The sequence below is a fragment of the Babylonia areolata genome, chromosome 4 (genome assembly GCF_041734735.1).
Source record: "Babylonia areolata isolate BAREFJ2019XMU chromosome 4, ASM4173473v1, whole genome shotgun sequence".
Classification (NCBI taxonomy): domain Eukaryota; kingdom Metazoa; phylum Mollusca; class Gastropoda; order Neogastropoda; family Buccinidae; genus Babylonia; species Babylonia areolata.
Genome location: NC_134879.1, coordinates 27,783,202 through 27,806,054, shown reverse-complemented (window position 1 = coordinate 27,806,054; position 22,853 = coordinate 27,783,202). Strand labels below are relative to the sequence as shown.

The 22,853-nt window shown below is 40.1% G+C and overlaps 1 protein-coding gene across 3 annotated transcripts in view; it reads right to left on the bottom strand.

The window, feature by feature from the left end:
• LOC143281009 (uncharacterized) overlaps positions 1–22,853 on the bottom strand; it is a 55,078-nt gene that overhangs the window by 7,536 nt on the left and 24,689 nt on the right. The window contains exons 9-14 of one of the 3 annotated variants that reach the window (XM_076585889.1): positions 20,479–20,660; positions 17,905–17,995; positions 17,284–17,325; positions 15,901–16,051; positions 14,190–14,327; positions 11,261–11,329 (exon numbers count right to left, since the gene is read on the bottom strand). In XM_076585889.1, coding sequence (XP_076442004.1) covers positions 11,268–11,329; positions 14,190–14,327; positions 15,901–16,051; positions 17,284–17,325; positions 17,905–17,995; positions 20,479–20,660 — 666 coding nt within the window. In that variant the 3' untranslated portion in view covers positions 11,261–11,267. Of the gene's footprint in view, positions 1–3,610; positions 3,664–11,260; positions 11,330–14,189; positions 14,328–15,900; positions 16,052–17,283; positions 17,326–17,904; positions 17,996–20,478; positions 20,661–22,853 lie in introns of all 3 variants that reach the window. The other 2 variants (XM_076585890.1, XM_076585888.1) reach the window with 2 other exon arrangements.

Here is a 22,853-nt window from a genome sequence, read left to right as displayed (position 1 = left end):
AAACCGATGCATTCAAAACAAAACAACAACAAACAAACTATGAAATAAAATGCCGCTAAATACAACAGAAGCTCCATTTTCCAAGCTTGCATTCACAGTGTTTGAGGAAGTGTTGCATTGTTACGGCTACATAAACTGTTAAAGTACATAATGTAACACATGCAATAATTCTACTCAGCTCTGAACAACAAGGAGGAAGACAGGGCATACATACTGGCTGAGACACTGATGACTGATTCAAACAGCTTCCTGACTGTGTTTCAAAACTGAACTTGTGAACATGCAAATGCACGGCAGGGAGTGAGTCAAGCGAAACAGAAAGGTAAGTATGAGAGACTCACAGAGAGAGAGAGAGAGAGAGAGAGGAGAGAGATAGAGATAGATAGAGACAGAGAGAGAGAGAGAGAGAGAGAGGGGAGAGACAGAGATAGATAGAGAGAGACAGAGAGAGACAGAGAGATGCAGACAGATGCAGAGAGAGTTAAAAGGACAGAAAGCAATGCAGAAAGGGAGAGAGAGAGAGAGAGAGAGAGCCACATGGATGCAGGTGAACACACAAACACACACACATATATATCAAAAACAGAAACGAAGAGAGTGGTATTGTGAACAAAGATTAAGCAATAATACACACGCACATACACACACACACAATATATATATGCACACGCACGCGCGCACACACACACACACACACACAAGCTTGCTCAAACATCACAAACCATCACAAGAAAGGATAAAATAAATAAATAAATAAATAAGCCAAGACTTCAAGACCATTTGGGACAACAATTAATGCAGCCACATCTATCACCACATTGCACACATTACTCCTGAAGTGTAACCAGACGGACGACAAATGTGCACACCCTGTTTCACCGCATCTTAGCCAGTGGACTCATTCACCAAGCCTTCTAAACATTTCAATGGGAACAACAACAACAACAATAACAACAAAAGTGTGTTTCCCTTTTTTATTTGCTTGCTTACATAAGGACCCTCATGATTCAAGAAGAAAAAATCAAATTAAGAAAGATACAAAGAAGCGTTTTATGAAATAATAATCAGTTTTAAAACCCAGAAAAAGAAGAAGAAGAAAAAAACGAAGAAATTTGGGAGAGTGGTACATGCAGCTGGAATGAGAGCTGGGTGGGAACGTTTCTCATCTGGAGAACACCTTACATGCTGCTCACATTATTCATTCAGGGAAAAAGGTGAACAAAAAAAAATCAACTTGAGTGAATAAGGCGAATAAATTTGAGCAAATAACACTGTTTTACAATGTATGGACATGTACAGATACAGACAAACACACCCTCCCAACACACACACACACTCACACACACACTCACACACACACACACACTCTCTCTCTCTCTCTCACACACTCACACACACACACACTCTCTCTCTCTCTCTCTCACACACACACTCTCTCTCTCTCTCTCTCACACACACACACACACACATCCTCCTTTCCTACACACACATGCAACACACCCTCTTCTGCACACACACACACCACTTCTACCCCCACCCACCCACCCTCACACACGTACCAGCAGACACTCTATGAAAGAAACATCTTTTCCATGAGAAGGCCTTTAAAAATACAGTCATCTAAGAAATAACCGGTACAATGGCAGCTAACATGCAATACAACTGATAACCTCCCAGTCTTTAGTACATAAAGCTGTTTACACATACATATATATATATACGTACTGACATGCATACATATCTTCAAACATACCTAGTTCTTGCTACTGATATATAAATACTTACATGCATACATATTTTCCAATGTGTATCTGTTCCTTCAGTTACAGGAATAAGTTTAAGACCAGTTGCAGAGAATCCGCACTTGAGGAAAAGTTTGCCTGCATTCAAAATACCCCCTTGGTTGCTAGTTCTTCTTAATCACTCCTGATGAACTTTTCTGTGTGAAATGCTTATTTCTCTCTCTCCAGTGAGACTGCACCGCTTTGTAAGTTACACAATTGTTTTCTCTCCCTCCCCCGCCCACACCCCTCCTTTTTAAAAAAATGGGTTTGTTTGTTTGCATGCTCATCCAAAAACTTATCAACATGTGTGTGTGTGTGTGTGTGTGTGTGTGTGTGTGTGTGTATGTGTGTGTGTGTGTGTGTGTGTGTGTGTGTGTGTGTGTGTGTGTGTGTGTGTGTGTGTGTGTGTGTATGTGTGTGTGTGTGTGTGTGTGTTTCATGTTGTTCTTTAAGGTAGGAGTTCCAGGAATGTAATCAGACAGAATCATTTCGTAAGGGTTCATAGAGAAGGGCTTTGCATGAATTTCTGTTTTCTCCAGCAGTGTTTTGAGGCTGGAAGAACGACCTGGGGCCTGTTTAGTGTAAGTGAGGGGCCAAAACAAATAAAAAAAAACAACCCCCCACCCACAAAATTGTGGTCAGTCAAACTTCACTTTATGATGGTTCTCATATAATCCAGATATGTGGAAATGATTTCTGCATATAGACTGTCCTGACTGCATCTGATAAATAAGTAATGAATAAATAAATAAATAAATAAATAAATAAATAAATAAACAAAATAGAAGTCAAAACGAATAACTGGAATGAAACTTATTGTTCCTACCTATATGCTGTAAATTTCAAAACTGAAGCTTTCCTTTCTGATGACAAGAATTCTTGCTCTCTCTCTGTCTCTGTCTCTCTCACATGCACACACACACACATATATATATATATATATATGTCCCCTAGTCTTATACAGTGTACAGTGCTTACTTCTTGTTTAATATTTCTCTTCTCTTCACCTTACTTATTATCCTCATAAAAAGAATTATGAAGAAAAAGAGAATAAGTTCACTGCAAGGATGAAATGGCCATTTGTCGCCATTTGGAGCAATCGAACACTGGTCAGCTTTCTTGTGGATGGATGACAGTATAGAGAATCTGGGCATCATTTGAAATTGTTTCATTTTGGCATGCTTCCTTTACCTCTATCAGATCTCTGTTTTGGGGTGTTTTTTTTGTTTTTTTCAAACTGAGACATGTTATCTTCCTCAGTATCTCTTCATTTCACTCTTATGCATGGTTTGAGTTGACTGAAATAGATCTATAGGAGGTTAAAGTGCGTTTATCTATTCATTTGTTTTGTATCACTCTGGGTTTTTTTTTTCTTTTTATTCCTGTATGGTTTAAAGATACAGTTTGTAAACCAACCAAATGAAAACGTGTCTTAACACTGTCGCTTGCGCACACACACACATGCATGAATGCATGCACACACATAAACACACACAAGTACACACAAGTTCATAGTCTTTGATATAAACGCTTTTACAGCAAAAATTATGTGGTTAAAATCAAAAAGCAAAGTAAATGAAAAAACCAAAAGAAATCAATTCACCCCCAAAATCTTGAAACCTTGAAAAAAAATCATTAATCCACCATGTAAAAAACCCAAGTGCAGATTTTCTGAATCAATCTTCCGCAAACTCCAACATTCCATACAATTAAATATAGGTAAGCGATAACATGTTGATACAGAAAAAAAAGTGATTTTGAAAAAAACAAAAAACAAAAAAATGGGTGGGGAACGAAAAATTTGCATAAATGACAAATAAACATACTGGTGAAAACTGTACTTGCATCAACTACTTGTTCAGCTGAAAGATCTGAAAAACTGGGAAGGGACAACACACACAAACATACATGACCAGGTTAGCATGAGACATCAAGCTGACTGACGATGCTATGCCAAGTTTCTAAAACATGAACCAAACCTACTGACACACACTGGCAAGGCAGAAAAAAAAATCAGCATCAGAGGTCATGATTGCTGGTCACAGAAACATAAGTCAGCACACACACATATACACGCACGCATCTATGTGCCTGTATGTGCATACTTGTGTATGTGTTGTATATGTATTGTATGTGTGTGGGGTGTGTGTGTGTCTGTGACTGTGCATTTGTGTGCATGCATGTGTGTGTCCATACATGTTCATACTTCAATAAATAGATAATATAAAAGAAAAAAAGAAAAAGAAAACTGTAAATGCATGCTGTCTTTTGTATAATGCTGTTGGATATTTACAACAACAACAAAAAAAAGAATTTCTTGCTCATGCTTATTTTTTCTGTGTGTTCGTGTGACTGTGGAAGCACAAGACTGTGCTTTTTCATGCTCATCAAGTCAAAGAAAGAAAGAAACAAGGAAAATTTAGGAACAAGGAGAAAAATATCTGAATCTGTGTTAACGTCTTTGAATTCCATGCACATTGCAGGCTGCATACAAACAACCTTTCACAGCATTAAGCTGCGCTAATGGCAAATACATTCAGTGTAAAAGCTGTTTTTCCCCTCTCTCTGAATTCACCAACAGATGACCTGACATATGCTCTCAGCATAACAACAGCCTTTAGCGATGATAGAAGAAAATAATGATCTTCTGCTTCTGAAACTTAGGCTACAACTCCCATGTCCACTCATATGTGCCAGTGGACTTTTTATGTGCATTACCCCATCATGTAGGCAGCCATACTCTGTTTTCCTGGGTGTGCATGCTGGGCATGTTCTTGTTTCCATAACCCACCCAACGCTGACATGGATCACTGGATCTTTAACATGGGCATTCGATCTTCTGCATACATACACAAAGACGGCTCAAGCTCTAGGTCTGCACAATCCCGGGAGACTGGAAACGTCTCAATGGAGAACCACCTTAACCCACTGGGTGCCGTGACCAGGATTCGAACGCAGAACCCTATGATTAATTAAGTCCAATTTAATACTTTAACCACTTTGCTGTTGTGCCCATTAAAATAACTTACTTATGCCCATCGCTCCCGGTGGAGCATAGGCCATTGGTGACCCCTCGCCATCGCACTCTGTTCTGGGCTGTTCTGGCCATTAAAATAACTACCTAACATATAACAGAAGTGCTATCAAAGGGCAATGAGGAAAATATTAACTTAGCTGACTGTTTAGTCATTACTATTCATCTCCTTAAACATAATTCAGAATTCCGTTGGCTGATGTTCCAATAGCCCTGTGTGGGTCAGGTCTTCTTTCTCCATTCATTCAATGCTTTGCTCTTTGTGTGAAGAACCTTGTGAGGGTGCATATGCAACAATGAGTGCATGTGTGCGTGTGTGTGTGTGTGTGTGTCTGTGTCTGTGTGTGTTTATGTGAGTGTGTGTGCTTGTGTGTGTGTGTGTGTGTGTGTGAGGGAGAGTGAGAGAGAGAGAGAAAGAGAGAGATAAAAAGTGTGCAGGTATATGTGTGTATATGTGCATGTGCATATGTGTCTGTGTGTGTGTGTGTGTGTGTGTGTGTGTATGTGTGAGGAGGGGTGTGTGTGTTTATGTGTGAGCAAGTGTGTGTGTGTGTGTGTGTGTGTGTGTGTGTGTGTGTGTGTGTGTGTGTGTGCGTGCGTAATTGTGTAATCATGTGTCTTTGTGTGCATGTGCATATGCATATGCTCACATCATGTGCACAGGATATCTAGAGTATAAAACAAAATGAAATAAATATATCACACATAAATATTAATGGAAGCATAAACAAGAAGCAAATCTCAGTTCATCCAAAAATATTTTTTAATAAGTCAACTGTCTATTGATTTATCTGGGGAAAAAAACACACCAAAAAAACAAAAACAAAAAAACTTAAAGAAAAAAAAAGAAACAGGATAAGAAAATGATTTATAACATTGTAAAGATGTTATGTTTAAAATCTTCATTAGTCTAATTCCACGACTTGGAGAATGCAGACAGATTAGGAGGGAAACATACACAAAGCAGAAGCGCTAAAAATAAAATAAAATTAAAAAACAGAGAAAGAAAAAAAAAAAAAAAGAGAAAGATTTGCATTGTTGAAAGTGAATGGCAATGCAACTATGCAAAATTCCTAACTACAGTAAAATGTTGGTAACAACAAAGAAAGTGGCACGCCTGTGTTTCAGTGACAGAATGTTTAAACTAAACTGCTCAAAGGGATCACAGATAGACAATGCTGACTGAAAAATTCAATGACAGGTGGTAACTATTTTTTTTCATTCAACAAAAGGAAGGATCAAACATACTGAAGGTGATTATACACACACTCACACACACACACACCACATGCACAAACATATACGTTACATGTACATGTATACTTGTAAATTCTCCCTCTCTTTCCTATTCTTTTTCTTCTTGGAATCTCTCATCAGCATGACGAATGAGTAAAAGAAGCAGACGTTATCTTCATCTTTTCACCTCTCTCTCCCTCTCTCTCTCTCTCCACACACACACACACACACACATCTATATATATATATATATATATATATATATATATATATATATATATATATATATATATTAATATCAACCAGATCAACCATTTACTTTTTCCAGCCAAGTAAACAATGGTAAAAATTATTTTAAAAGGTAACAAAATTTCCTTTCCATTGAAAATCGAGGTACACTATGTGAAAATACATGTGAAAATAACATGTCCAAAGTCAATGTGGAATGAAAAAAACCATGAATCAATGTTCTTTGATATATATATATGATAGTTTACACAACAGATTTTGTGTATGTTTATAGTGTGATACAATGATATACACATCATATCAGTGTGATTGCCTTGTATTGTCATCAAACTTTATCATAATAATAATGATAATGGTATTTATATAGCGCTGAATCTTGTGCATTGATAAATCAAAGCACTTTCGCACCAGTCATTCACGTGCATGCATAACTCTAAAACTGGAGAAACTGAAGACAAGGAAGAGGCAGGGAAGGGAGGCTATTTTGGGACTTGACTACTGTATAATGCCTAATTACAATAGCACTTTTTTTTAATGTTTTTCTAGCTGCTATCTCCCCCCCCTCGCCCCCCCCCCCCCCCCATCCCCCCTTCCTTCGTGTTCCTGTTTAATAAATTTCAAATGAATTATTTTCATAAAAAGCAGAAAAGGATAATTTCCTGACTATACAAAATGAAAGAAAGGAAACAAATTAATCTCCTCCAGAAACTACTTCCATCATGTTTACCAGCTGTCACAATCAACTCCATCTTCATTCACACCCAGCTCATATGAAAGAACCATAGTATTAAAAAAAAAAAAAAAAAAAAGTAAAAGAGTTTCAGTTTGCAGACATGTTCATATATGTTACATGACTCCTGCTACAATAAGAGAGACCAATAAGAAAGAAGAAGAAAAAAGGGAGAAAAAGAAATCAAGCTACAATATACCAGAATTGTTTAACAACACAGTCTGTTAGAGTAATGTCAGAGGATACTTACTAAAAATAGTTTATTTCTAAAAGCTGATTTAATGACTGATATATGCACATACAATGATTAGACATTCAAACCATAGCAGTTGTGGTATTAATTTCAAACTGACACTATGAAAGCTATATATAGATACCTAAAAAAATAAATAAATAAAAAGCTTCAAACCATGTTGTGCTGTTTAAAAAGCAAGAATGGTCAGACAGACATTAATACTAAAAAACATACTTAAATATAACACTCTATGGTGTAAGTATGGCGATGAAACAATAACACTATAGGAAAAAAAACACACAAAAAACCCAACTCTAGCACTGCTGAAAACTTGAATGAAGCTTTTTGGGGCATACTTACAAGGCACAACAGTTCAATTCGCACTTTTTTTTTCTGCTCTGCAATTTCAGGAGAATATGATGAATTTTTTTTTTTTTCAATAATTGAGAAATTAAAGCAAGATCAACCACATTATTTTATGCATTAAGAAAATGTTGCAAAGGTCAGTGGTTGTGTTACTTTCAACAAAATGTAAATACAGAATTCCGTCAATTCATCAAAGAGAAGGTTGTTTTTTTTCTTTCAAATAATGGTCATTTCACTTGTGCATATTTATAATTTTACTCCTGAAGATGGATTTTTCTTCTCTTCCTCATCCATACTACACTCCATTGTCTATTTGTTTCAATGTATCACCATTGGTTTGTACTGAGTTCTGAACATTTCTTGTGTGGATTCCGGTTTTTCTCACATAGTGTGAGACGCTAATGTAATAATTATTAAAGATATACAATATATGTGTTGATAACATTATGAACGATACATCACAGGAACTTTTTTTTTTCTTATTAACACAACAATAACAAGTTTAAACTGCACAAGAGTTAAAACTTTATCTCTTTGACGAAGAGAGTCATTTATTAAACAATACCATTCCCTTCGCTTTACTTTATCTCTTTGACGAAGAGAGTCATTTATTAAACAATACCATTCCCTTGACTTCTGATTCATTTCAAGATGATGATGACAGTTTTCTTTGAATAAAATATTCTTCTTCCTTTAATCATTTCAAAACGAAGATAAAGATGAAACAGAACTGTGGAGCATCTTAGCTGATTGCAAGTCTAGAATCACCAACCCAACTACACAGATATATAAATGAATTAATGACAATGAAAAATCAAGAGGAGAGGAAAAAGGAATGCTGGCAATGACAATGACACTGATGATGAAGATACTAATGATGATGACTATAACAACTGATGATGATGCTAGTGACCCTGTTCATGACAATGGTGATGATGATGATATCTACAATAAAACCAGAAATGATGATGATAAGGACAATGGTGATGATGATTAAGATAACTACAATAACAACAGAAATGATATTAATGATGATGATGATGATGATGACAATGAAGATGACAACTATGACAACAACAGAAACGATGATGGCGATGATGAAACAGAACATGATAGTTTCACACATCAGACAATGAACACAATGAGATATGAGCTTCCCCCAAAAAACTGAAATAAATGAAAGCCACCAGATATTCTGGAAGAAGCCTATCTGTGTTACTCCCATTACCAGCACTGCCATATTCACAAAGGCATGCTTAGAGCATCATCATGGATGTGAAGTGAACAATCCAAGTAGGAAGCTTGGACTGGATTTCATGATAAGTTTTGTTTGTTCATGCTTTCTGCACTCTGGCTTTCCTATACACACTGTGTGTCTTTGAAAGTTAGTTCCAAAGAAAAGTGTGTGTGTGTGTGTGAGTGTGTGTGTGTGTGTGTGTGTGTGTGTGTGTGTGTGTGTGTGTGTGTGTGTGTGTGTGTGTGTGTTCATTCTTTGGTTTAACTTTTTTTTCAGTATGTCATTAGTGATATTTGTCGATGTGTGTGTGTGTGTGTGTGTGTGTGTGTGTGTGTGCGTGCGTGCGTGTGCGTGCGCGCGCATGTGCATGTGTGACTGCGTGCTTGCGTGTGTGTGTGTGTGTGTGTGAGTGTGTGTGTGAGTGTTGTACTGAGTGCTTGCGTGTGTGTGTGTGTGTGTGTGTGAGTGTGTGTGTGTGTGTGTTTGTAACTGAGTGCTTGCGTGCATGTGTGTGTGTGTGTGTGTGTGTGTGTGTGTGTGCACGCGCGCGCATGTGTACAAGTGTATATGTGTGCCTGCATGCTTGCATGTGAGTGCATGTGGACAACAGGGACACAGGCACACCAGTGAGTCACACAAGTGACTATGTGCATATGTACATACGTGAGTGCATACATGCATTTATGAATGTGAATGTGCGTGTAGGTGCTCATGCTATCATGTGTAAGTATCATGTGTAAATATCATGTGTAAGTATCATGTGTAAGTATCAACAGGGCTACATGCAGGGACCACACATGCCTTGGGTGTCAAAATGTGTGTCTGAGTAGGTGTGATCAAAAGAATGCGTAATGTTCTACATGTTCTAAGATGTAACAGTGCAACAAACGCAGAATTATATCACCCCCACATCCCTTCCCATCTCTATACCTGCCCCCCCCCCGCCCTCCCAACTCCGCGCCCACCCCCACCTCCTCCCAAAATAACCCAACAAAATATAATAAAACAGTTTTTTTCCTTTTTGGTCAAATGACTTCTCTTTTATGAAGTCCTTTCAGTAATTTCCTGTATTTGTATTTAGATTTTTTTTTTTTTTTCAAATTTCACCCTCATTTCACCCTCATTTGTCCAGTTTCTCCATACTCTCCATTCATTCACATCTCCCACCCCTTCTAACCGATACAACTCAAATGTATATATATAAATACTTTAACAAAATGTCTTCAATCACTGATATGTGTGACGGGACATTAAACAAAATTCTTCCTCCTCCTCTTTGGTCAAACACAAGGAATATGAATGGAAATAGTGATAACACAACATCATCACGCAGACAACACTGACTGAGCTAGGCCACATGTTACACACAGCAAAGAGCACTGTGACAATATCTGCACCACTCCACTTCCAATCAGATCAGATCCAAATTATCAAACAAAAGATTAATAAAATAAGATGAAATAAATCATAATCACAGTTTTTTCCCTGTGTCTTAGAGCTGCATGGTAAGTGCAACAGAAATCCACATTATCATCGTTATTAAAATTAAACAATGATGGGCGCAACAACCGAGTGGTTAAAGCGTTGGACTTTCAATCTGAGGGTCCCGTATTCGAATCTTGGTGACGGCACCTGGTGGGTAAAGGGTGGAGATTTTTCTTATCTCCCTGCTAGTGCCTGAACTCCCTTCATGTGTATACGCAAGCAGAAGATCAAATATGCATGTTAAAGATCCTGTACTCTATGTCAGCGTTTGGTGGGTTATGGAAACAAGAACATACCCAGCATGCACACCACCGCAAGCAGAGTATGGCTGCCTACATGGCGGGGTAAAAACGGTCATACATGTCATACATGTAAAAGCCCACTCGTGTGCGTATGAGTGAACATGGGAGTCGCAGCCCACAAACGCAGAAGAGGACGAAGAAAAATAAAACAATGAAGGTTGTTTTTTTGTTTTCTTTAATAAGGCAACTGACATACTGAAGACAGCAAAGTATACCATAACACTTCTCTTCCAGCACAAAATTGAAAAAAAAAAGAGAGAGAGAGAGAGAAACCCCTAAAAACTAAGAAGGTGTTTTCTGAAGTCATTAAAACAGCATCAATCCAATTTTTACTGTTATTATCATTGTTAACAACATCAAGGGAAACAAACATAAACACAACAAAACCACAGTGATTTAGGATTAGTCTACGAGAAAACTCAACACTATCGCAAATCGTGTTCAATCCAGGGATGCACTGTACCTTCCACACACACACACACACACACCAGGTCCACAGACAACATCGCCAAGGGAAACACAACACGACACCAACACACCGGTATGGATCAACAAAAAAGGGGGTGAACTCCAGCAGGACTGCCACAGAGCACAAGAGTTACCTCCTCCTCAGAGGGTATATGCCAGGCCGAAGTAGTGGATTGTGTCATGGGAATATAGATAGGGAGGACCTAGGGGTCAGACAGAAATGCTCACTGAATTCACTTCACATGGAAATGAATTCCTCAAAAATAATCCATTTTTAAAAGAAAAAAGAAGAAATCAAATCACAATATGGCAACGGCTGGATTATCGTTTTGAATACTATTCCGAATACAAGTAAGAACAATACTGAATACACTGAATAATATTCCCAGCACATGTAAGAAGAACTTCCATCAACACTGAATAACAGGTCCAGTTTGCAAAAGGATGAGGAAAAAAAGGGGAAATATAAAAATGCATGCACAGCTTTTATCGTATCATATTAATATCAATGTGTGTGGGCCTGATAAGGCCTTTTGCCTGCTTGAAGTGAGAAAGAAAAAGAGAGTCCCCACATATATGCATTTTTCCAACATTGAGTGCACAATGCTTGTCAGTTGATAAGTCAAGAAATATGTAGATGAGCTTTTGATGTACTGGTATCTCAGTTCACTCAATAATGTCGAAAACCTGCTCAGTAACAGGTAAAAGTAACTCTCTATGATCCTTATCAGAAACTGGTTAATCCTTCACCCAAGATTACAACTGACATCGTTTAATTAAGCTGACACTCAAGAACAATCACAATAATTATTATATCAAATCAAGTTTGCCCCTTGCCCAAAAACCTTCCCCAATCCACTCTAAGACACACACACACACACACACACACACACACAAGTTAAATTCAAATCATCTGCAGTAAAGAAACACCACAGTGAAACAGTGCAGTCGAGGGCCCAAATATGCACATCAACTTAAGAAACAAGACTGTTACTGACAGACATATAAGGTCTCAGCCTCACTGATTTTCCTTACCATCAGAGAAGAGCTTATTTGTTTGTGGTCAAATTTATATGTTAAATGTCTGTCATGGACTGAATTACACAGCCTGTGATTGATTTTGAGGTTGTGCCTAAGTGGTAGTGTGTGTGTGTGTATGAATTAATATGTATGGAACTGAATGTGAATGTCAGTGTGTGTACTTGCATACAAGCAAGATCATGGAAAGAATGATTATTAATGAGTGCCTCTGATGGTAACTGGAACTGGCAGACATCCTTGCCCCACAACAAACTGGTTTCTGACAGTTTCATAGCACATCCTCTCAACTGGTGGAGAGAAGCCAAAATCATGGTACAGGCAGAAAAGTACAAGTGTTTACCCGCCCACCCTATGAAACCAAAAACTGAATGGCATCAGCAAGAACAGACTGAAAAGGACTAGCTTTGTCATTGAAAAGAAACAGCTGTTCTGACAATACCAGGAGCAGCTGCCACAGAACGTACTCCCCAAGTGCCAGAACCCTGGGCGGCCAAACAGACTGATATCCAGGTATTCACCACAGTCCCCTCCCTCACTCCAGGTGACACAGAGCGACTCATGAAGCAGTCACTAACACTGGCTATGACTGCTGATAAGTTTCCACAGGAGGCATGGATCCATGCACATACTGATAGATCAGCAACTGGCACTGAGGCCAGTGGGGGTGCAGGCATCATGGTGTGCTTCACTGCACCAACTGTCATTCAGAAACTGAAGCACTCACGCAGGCTGCCTCCATGATCAATAACTCAGACAACAACTGCAGCCTAGTTGTCTTTCAGACTGATGCTCTGTCAGTGCTGCAAGCCCTTCCGAACAACAAACTCCCACCTTTATCAGCAGTGATACAGAAAGTGGCAAGAAGCAGACGGTGATCCTCTGGTGGATAACAGCCCAATGCAGAGTCTCTGGGAATGAGCAAGCTGATGGGCTGGCCAAAACGGGGAATCACCCACAACAACATCGGCTTCAGTGGGATGAAGTCCATCACCAGGGCACTTATGACGCCTACAACAATCAGGGCCGACCACCACACATTACCACATTACCCAGAGAGCAGTAAAGTGTCCTGATGAGACCGCACCGGTCACAACAAGCTGAACAACCACAGGTACCAAAAAGTGAAGCTGGTGCCATCTCCTACCTTTCCCTGTGGACAGGAAGACCAGCGAATGAGCACATTCTCCTGTACAGACAGGTGAGACAAGATGTGTGGCCTGTCCACACTCCCCTCAGGACCAAACTGTATGCAAGCCACAAAGAACTGGAGAAAACGATTTCAGTCATCACCTGAGCTGGACTGATGGTGCAGCTGTGAACGCCAAGAAGAATAGGAGAAGCAGGCATGCAACTCAGTGTGTGTGTGTGTATCGATGCAGGGATATGTATGTCTATCTGTGGTCGAGCATGCATGTATGGGTATGTGTGTGCCTGTTTGTGTGCATGTATGTCTGCACCATTTCTTTTCTTTCTGAATTTGGATGTCTCACAGCCTACATCTCTTCTTTTTTTCCCCCATGTGCTATCACTTCCTCTTTTTCGTCAATGTGTCTCTGACATTCAATAATCACTATCAAAACCTGCACCACATAAGCTATCCATTTCAATGAAAGCAACACAATGCAGATACTTACAATCTCTATTTCCTCTTCAGCTGTTTGCCATGGACAAAACCAAGGCGCTCAATGGTTAGTGTTGGGTCATCTTTGCATGCACATCAAATCAAACCAAAAAGAAATGGTGCTCTTTCAGATTGAACATGGGAAGTAAGGGGAAAAAAAAAGATACGAAAAAGGCACCTCTGGACATTCGTAGTGTATGAGCCTTTCTCCTAGAACTTCCCAAGCAGATATAAATTCCAAGTCATGTCATCTGAAAAGAAAATCGCAGTGTTCACTCAATTAACCTTTTTGTGTTGGATGAGCCCAAAGTACTATCATACACAAGACAGAGAAGCAAGCAGAGAGACAGACAGACTCAAGGAGGGATGGGGAAGCCGTGAAAGGTGCAGTCTTCACTTACTGCTGGACTGCTTGCGGCTCTCAAACTTGACCGTCTTGGCCCGGCGGATCAGTGTCTTTCTGGCCGTCAGGGTGTTGCGCATGATCAGTGGCTTCTCTGAGGAGATCTTGCTCTCTGTGGCTAGGTCTTCAAAGAATTCTGAAATCCCATTTCCTCAATCAAAACATTTCTGAAATCCCACTTCCTCAATACATTTCCCATTTTCTCCTGCAAAACATTTCTGGAATCCCATTCTCTCCTGAAAAAACATTTCTGAAATCCCATTTCCCCTCCAACAAAACATTTCTGAAATCCCATCTTCTCCATCAAAACATTTCTGAAATCCCATCTTCTCCATCAAAACATTTCTGAAATCCCATCTTCTCCATCAAAACATTTTTGAAATCCCATTTTCTCCAACAAAACATTTCTGAAATCCCATCTTCTCCATCAAAACATTTCTGAAATCTCATTTTCTCCAACAAAACATTTCTGAAATCCCATCTTCTCCATCAAAACATTTCTGAAATCTCATTTTCTCCAACAAAACATTTCTGAAATCCCATCTTCTCCATCAAAACATTTCTGAAATCCCATCTTCTCCATCAAAACATTTCTGAAATCACATTTTCTCCAACAAAACATTTCTGAAATCACATTTTGTCCAATCATTCTAAAATTCAATTCAATCCATCAAAACAATTCTGGAATAACAATTTCCCATCAAAACAATTCTGAAATCCAATTTTCTAATGCTGCAATCTTAAGTCCTGTTTTTTTTTTTTTTTCAATCAAAAGAAGTCTGAAATCCCACTTTCTCCACAAAAAGAAATAAGAAATCCCATTTTCTCAATCAAAACAATTCTGAAATCCCACTCCTCAATCAAAGCAACTCTGGAATTCTATTTTCTCTATTGAAACAATTCTGAATTCAAATTTTCTCCATCAAAACAAATCTGAAATTCCATTTTCAAAATTGAAACAATTCTGAAATACCATTCCTCAATCAAAGCAATTCTGAAACCTGAAATCTCACATGGTTCTCAACAATGAATTACACTGAGTTTCTTGAGGATGACTTATGTGTGAATTTCTTGCAACAATGAGTTACACTTAGTTTCTTGAGGATGACTTGCATGTGAATTTCTTGAGGATGACTTACATTTCAATTTCTTCTGGATGACTTACATTCAACTTTACTGCTTACATGAGTTTCTTGAGAATGACTTATGTTTAAGTTTTTCTGAGGATGACTTTCATCTGAGTTTCATTACTGCCTGCATGAGAGTTTCTTGATGATGTCATACACTTGTCTTGTATTGTTTTGTATTCTATTGTATTGTTGTACAACTCTTTTTTTCAACAACAGATTTCTCTGTGTGAAATTTGGGCTGCTCTCCCCAGGGAGAGCGTGCTGCTACACTGAAAGCACCAACCATTTTTTTTGTATTTTCTTCTGCCTGCAATTTGATTTCCTATGGAAATTTTGCCAGGGACAACCCTTTCGTCGCTGTGGGTTCTTTCACATGCACTAAGCGCATGCTGCACACAGGACCTCGGTTCATCCGAATGACTGACATCCAGACCATCACTCAAGGTCTAGTAGTGGAGTGGGGGGGAGAAAATACTGGCGACTATGGGATTCGAATCAGTGCACTCCGATTCTCTCGCTTACTCGGCGGACACGTTACCTCCAGGTCAACACTCCACTTTTCGCTTAAGGACGACTTACGTTTGAGTTTCTTGACATTGACGGTCATCTCCTGCCTGATGTCGGCCTCGATATTGGGAGTCTGGTTCTGCACGGCCCGGTCCAGCTTCTTCAGAGAGGTCTCCGCATCCTTCAGTCTTTGCTCGGCCGATAGGCGGGCCTGGATCTCCTCCTGGAATTTGAAGGGTTTGTTTTGAAGATAAAGTGTACACAGGTGAGTGTGTGTGGGGGAGGAGGGAGAGGCCAGGAGGGGGTGAGGGGGGAGCGGAATGGGGGGTGGGGGGGGCCAAAGGGGGGGTAGGTGAGTGTGTGTGTGGGGGTGTTGGGAAGGTGTGGGTGGTGACAGTGTGTGTGTGTGTGTGCTGGGGGGTGGGGGATGGAGGGGGAGGATCTGGGGGGGGGGGGGTGAGGGGGGGGATAGATGAGTGTGTGGGTGTGTGTGGGGGTGACAGTGTGTGTGCGTGTGTGTGTATCAGTGTGTGTGTCAGTGTGTGTGTATGTGTGTGTGTGTGTGTGTATCAGTGTGTGTGTCAGTGTGTGTATTTGTGTGGTACTTCTGCAAGTCATCATTCCATCAATTTACCTATCTATTTATGCCATCTGTTCATTTAGTTATCTGATATTTCTTTTCTCAACCGCAAAGTAATAAAAGAGAAAATAAAACATATCAGTAAATTGTTAGGCAAGAAGGCAGCTTGTAATTCAAAACTAACTGTATCAATTATCAGTGAGTGGGTATGTGGCATAAAGTATATATCTATTCCTTTTCAGCTGGTATGACCAACACTGTACCACACTGTTTCAATTGAATTTTAAGTTCTTATAAGACCCAAGCAAAATAAAATTACTGCCTACAGAAGTTCAGTCCTTTCACCCCTGAAATGTACGATAATCTCCGGGTGAGCTTAAATGGTCCCATAGCCATTTATGGCCTTAAGGATAGTGAATTCATATCCACCGTGTCCAGGGCTGGGCATCAGTGAATTCATATCCACTGTGTCCAGGGTTGGGCATCGCATCAGTGAATTCATATCCACCATGTCCAGGGCTGGCCATCAGTGTGTCCATCAGTGTGTCCAGGGCTGGGCATCAGAAGTTGGGGTCCATTCCTCTCCTTCTATTGCTTTTTTTTTTTTTTTTTTTTTTTTTCTTTTTTTTTTTTAACCATCCCCAACCAAACTCAGGTTCCCATTCACGCTTGGATGGAGTGAGGAAAGTCAGAGTAAAAAGCCTTTCCCAAGGACACAACACCATGCTGAAAAATGAGGCCTCAAACTGTGATCACTGGCGAACACTGGATCACAAGTCCAGTGCAAAACCGATTCCACCACGTTGCCTCTAGCTACAGAGAAAAATTAAACACAGAGAAGAAAAAAACGAAACAAAAACAAACATGGAACTCACCCTCAGTTCTTTCTCAGTCATCTCCTTCTGTGCCTTCAGATCCTGTGAATTTTAAATACATATTCAAACATTTAAATAAACAAACACATAATTAAACAAATAAAAAGACCATCAAGTTTAAAAACAGTTCCCACCAGCTCGGCTGACAGCATCAATGGCTTGAAATACTGTATCCGCAAATGGTAATACCATCTTTACACATTAGCGGACAGACACTTGTATTGCTTTAGGCTTCTTTGCTTCAAGCACATATATATCTCTACTGCTGAAAGATATATACAGATCAAACAATAGCAAATCAGTGTTGCTAAAAGCCTAGCTGACTGTTTAACTCCTCACACATACTACTTAGCTACACACACACACACACACACACACACTATATCTCTCTCCCTCTACCTCTCTATCAACACAAAATCATTACTCCCACAGAAACCTGGAAACAAAAAACTCATTATACTTGTTGCTGCACATAAAACTGAAACCAACCAGCTGACAAACAAAGACTTAATCGAAACCAGCCAACTTGACTAGAACCAACCAACCAACCAACCAAGACTTAATTGAAACCAACAAAGTGATGAACAAACACTTAATTGAAACCAACAGACAAAGACTTACATTTATAGTTGACTCCAACTCTTGGGCATGTTCATTAATGGAGGATTTTTCTTCTTCGAGCTGCGTCAGTCGGTCAAGGTTATCATGGAGTCTGTGAACATCATGGAGATGTCAATCATGTGTGATTATCAAGGAGATATCAATCATGTGTGATTATTAACCCTCTGAGTCCTGAGTTCCTGAGCATTTTAACCCTTCTGCCTGAGCACCTGAGCCAAAATTTGCAAATAATTGGTATTAAACCCTTTGAGCCCTGACCACCGCTTTACCAGTGGCAGAGAAAAATGACATAATGCCCAGCCACCGGTTGAGCAGTGCGTAAACACTTGAAGCGTGCAGTTTCAACCTGGCCCGTTAGGGCAGAAATCAGGGACAAAACATGCGAGAAAACAACTGTACACAATGCAGCAAGTAACTGATATGCTTGATGATTTATCGGAAGTAGAGTATGACAGTGATTACTCTGATAGTGAGGTGGAATTCGAATCGGATGATTTTGCTACATATAGTGATGTTGAAAATGAATCTGAGCATGCAGAATAAGTTGGTCAAAGGAGGCGTGTCAGGTTGAGACTCTGCACGCTTCATGGTAGAAATCGATCTTCTTTATCCAAAGCACATGCACAAAACACAGGGAAAAGGCGCAGCAATGTTGGTACTACATTCGCTGACGTCAGACTATTACGGTTTTTCTGAATGGCTCTTCAATATAAGTCAATCAATAGCAAAACACGACACAAGTGTTTGCGCACCGCTCAATCGGTGGCCAGGCATTATGCCACCCCTCCCCACCACCAGTAAAGCGGTGGTCAGGGCTCAAAGGGTTAAGGATATATCAATCATGTGTTATTGTCAAGGAGATATCAATCATGTGTGACTGTCATGGGCATATCAATCATGTGTTATTATCAAGGAGATATTAATCATGTGTGATTGTCATGGAGATATCAATCATGTGTGATTATCAAGGAGACATCAATTATGTGCTATCATCAAGGAGATATCAATCATGTGTTATCATCATGGAGATATCAATCATGTGTGTACATCAAGGAGACATCAATCATGTGTTATTATCAAAGAGACATCAATCATGTGTGATTATCAAGGAAATATCAATCATGTGTGATTATCAAGGAGATATCAATCATGTGTTATCATCATGCAGATATCAATTATGTGTGATTATCAAGGAGATATCAATCATGTGTTATCATCATGGAGATATCAATCATGTGTGTACATCAAGGAGACATCAATCATGTGTTATTATCAAAGAGACATCAATCATGTGTGATTATCAAGGAAATATCAATCATGTGTGATTATCAAGGAGACATCAATCATGTGTGATTATCACAGAGACATCAAGCATGTGTGATTATCAAGGAGATATAAATCATGTGTGGATTTCATGGAGATATCAATCATGTGTGATTATCATGAAGATATCAATCATGTTTCTTCTTCTTCTTCGTTCGTGCGCTGCAACTCCAACAGTCACTAGTATGTACACAAGTGGGCTTTTACATGTATTACTGTTTTTACCCCGCCATGTAGGCAGCCATACTCCGCTGGGTATGCTCTTATTTCCATAACCCACCAAACGTTGACATGGATTACAGTATCTTTAACATGTGTATTTGATCTTCTGCTTGCGTATACACACGAAGGGGGTTCAGGCACAAGCAGGTCTGCACATATGTTGACCTGGGAGATCAGAAAAATCTCCACCCTATACCCACCAGGTGCCGTTACCGAGATTCAAACCCATAACCCTCAGATTGAAAGTCCAACGTTTTAACCACTTGGCTATTGCGCCTGTCCAATCATGTTTGATTATCATAGATTTATCAATACACAAAAGAAACTCTGACTGCTGGCCCTACCAAAATTCTCGCCCCCACCCCCCCTCGCCCCTCCTCAATCCACCCCCTAACACACACAATACCACCCTGCACCACTAACACATACACGCAAACATGAGATAAAAAAAAAAAAATCAAGGTCCCATGTGCAGCATGCATTTAGCACACACACACAAAAATAATTGCTACAAAAGGATTGTCCTTTGTTAACTTTTGAAGAAAAATCCACTCTGATAATGAAACAAATACATTTGCATACGAAAAAAAAAAAATTGTTGCTGCTGCATTGTGGTGATGTGCTCTCCCCTGGGAAAGCAACGCAAATTTCACACAGAGAAATCTGTTGTGGAAAAAAGCAATACAACACAATACAATACAATGCAATGTGATAAAAGTTAATACAATTCAATATGATGCAATACAATTCAATACAATACAACAAGAAAGCAGCACAAATTTCACACATACAAATCTGTTGTGAAGAAAAGTAATACAACACAATACAATACAATGTGGCAAAAATTAATACAAAACAATACAATAAATACAATGTCATAAATAATACAATACAATAAAAATAAAATACAATAAATACAATGCAAAAAACATACAATCAAATACAATAAAATACAATGCAATAAAATACTATACAACACACACACACACACACACACACACACACACACACACACACAGACTGACTCACTTCTCCTGTGCCTGTTTCTTCTCCGCTCTGATGCTCTCCGTCTGCTTCTCAATGTCCTCCAGCCGCTGACGAAGTTCATCAGAGGTTTCAGACAGGTGGCGCTTCTCCTTGGACAGCTGTGACGCCATCTGTTCCCGCTCCTCCAGTTCCTTCATCACCTTCTCCTTGTCCTCCTCCAGTGCCTGAAAGAAAGGGCAATAACCTCACTTCCTCCACTGCCTGAAAGAAAGGGCCACATCCTCACTTCCTCCACTGCCTGAAAGAAAGGGCCACATCCTCACTTCATCCACTGCCTGAAAGAAAGGGCACCAACCTCACTTCCTCCAGTGCCTGAAAGGAAGGACAAAACCCCACTTCCTCCAGTGCCTGAAAGAAAGGGCAACAACCTCACTTCATCCACTGCCTGAAAGAAAGGGCAATAACCTCACTTCATCCACTGCCTGAAAGAAAGGGCAACAACCTCACTTCATCCACTGCCTGAAAGAAAGGGCAACAACCTCACTTCATCCACTGCCTGAAAGAAAGGGCAACAACCACACTTCCTCCAGTGCCTGAAAGAAAGGGCAACAACCTCACTTCCTCATGTGCCTGAAAGAAAGGGCAACAACCTCACTTCCTCATGTGCCTGAAAGGAAGGGCAACAACCTCACTTCCTCCAGTGTCTGAAAGGAAGAGCAACAACCCCACTTCCTCCAGTGCCTGAAAGAAAGGGCAACAACCTCACTTCCTCCAGTGCCTGAAAGGAAGGGCAATAACCTCACTTCATCCACTGCCTGAAAGAAAGGGCAACAACCTCACTTCCTCCAGTGCCTGAAAGAAAGGGCAACAACCTCACTTCATCCACTGCCTGAAAGAGAGGACAACAACCTCACTTCCTCCTGTGCCTAAAGGAAAGGGTAATCACTTCACTTCTCTTTGGCCTTTCCACTCTACTGGGGTATAAGCTGGCCGTGTGTGGAATGATGGCCTTGCGGTAACGCGTCTTCCTTGCAAGCAAGAGCACCTGCGGGTGTGGGATTGAATCCTATAATTGCCAGAATTGTCTCCCCCTCCACTAGACCTTGAGTGGTGGTCTGAATGCTTGTCATATGGATGAATTGATGAACTGTGATCCCATGTGCAGCATGCATTTAGCGCATATAAAACTCTCGACACATAAAGGGGCTGTCCTGGCAAAAGTCTGTTGACTGAATGACACAGGAAATGAATGATAAGCACCTAAAGGCAGCTGTCTGGCAGCTCTACCCAGAAAGCAGGCAGCCTCTTGTGCAAATGGCTCATGTTTGTAAAGCTTTTAGAGCATGGCCACTGACCGAAAATAGGTCCTGTTTAAGTATCAATATCATTTTCTTTCCCGCCACTGTCATTGTGGAACAAACTACCAGAAAATTTGCATCATTCAGTCTCACCAAAATCTTTTTAAGTCTGTTCCGAAAACATTTTTTTCCAACAGCAGTAACAGCAACTGTTTTTTTTGTTTGTTTGTTTTTTGTTTTTTTTGGGGGGGGGGGTTGCTATTGTTTTTTTCTGATCTTGGTGTGATCTGGTTTTGGGTGCATGTTTTGTTGTGGCGAGGCTGTTTGCCATGTGTGTGTGTGCTGGTGAGTGTCCGTGCATTCGTGTGTGTGGTGTGCCTGAGCGTGTGTTGCAGGGATGCATTTTCTGGAGGGTGTCATGGGTGGGTTGGTGGTTTCCAATGTTCAGTTGCATGTTTTCTGTCATGTGCTTCTGTGTGTGTGGAGTGGGGAGAGGTGCGGGTGGAGAGGTGTACTGGCGGGGAGTGAGGAACGAAATGTAAAGCGCTTTGAGCAGTATTTCTGGAGAAATACACAATATAAATGTCCATTATTATATATCATCATCAGTAATAAAAGTAATAATAATAACAAGAGACCACCATAATCCCCTAGGCATACTGTGTGTTTGCCTACATCTGGCTCCATTTGAAGGCGTGACTTGTTCGTGTCTGCATAAAAGTCTCTTCACCGGGTATTTCTCGACTGACCACTCTTTCTCTTCCTCGGGGGCTCCTGGTGGTGACACTTGACACTGGTTTTCTACAGCATGTACCTGATCCATCACCATCTTCTCCCAATGTCACTGTCATCTGGAAGTCTTCTTCCACAGATCCATGTTACTGATCTTGCCTGGCCAGTGGATCTCAAGGGTTCTTCTAGGACAGCTGTTGATGAACTCTGAACTTTGATGAGGGTAGTTTAAAGGAAAATTAATCGAATCTGTTTGGGGTTTTTTTTTGTTTCGTTTTTTTAGCTGCCTCCATGCCAGTTGGATGGTATCACTACCCCCAAACTGCTCATCCCAAGCTCCCAGTCCTCCCACACAGTAGAGTGATGGCCTAGAGGTAAAGCGTCCGC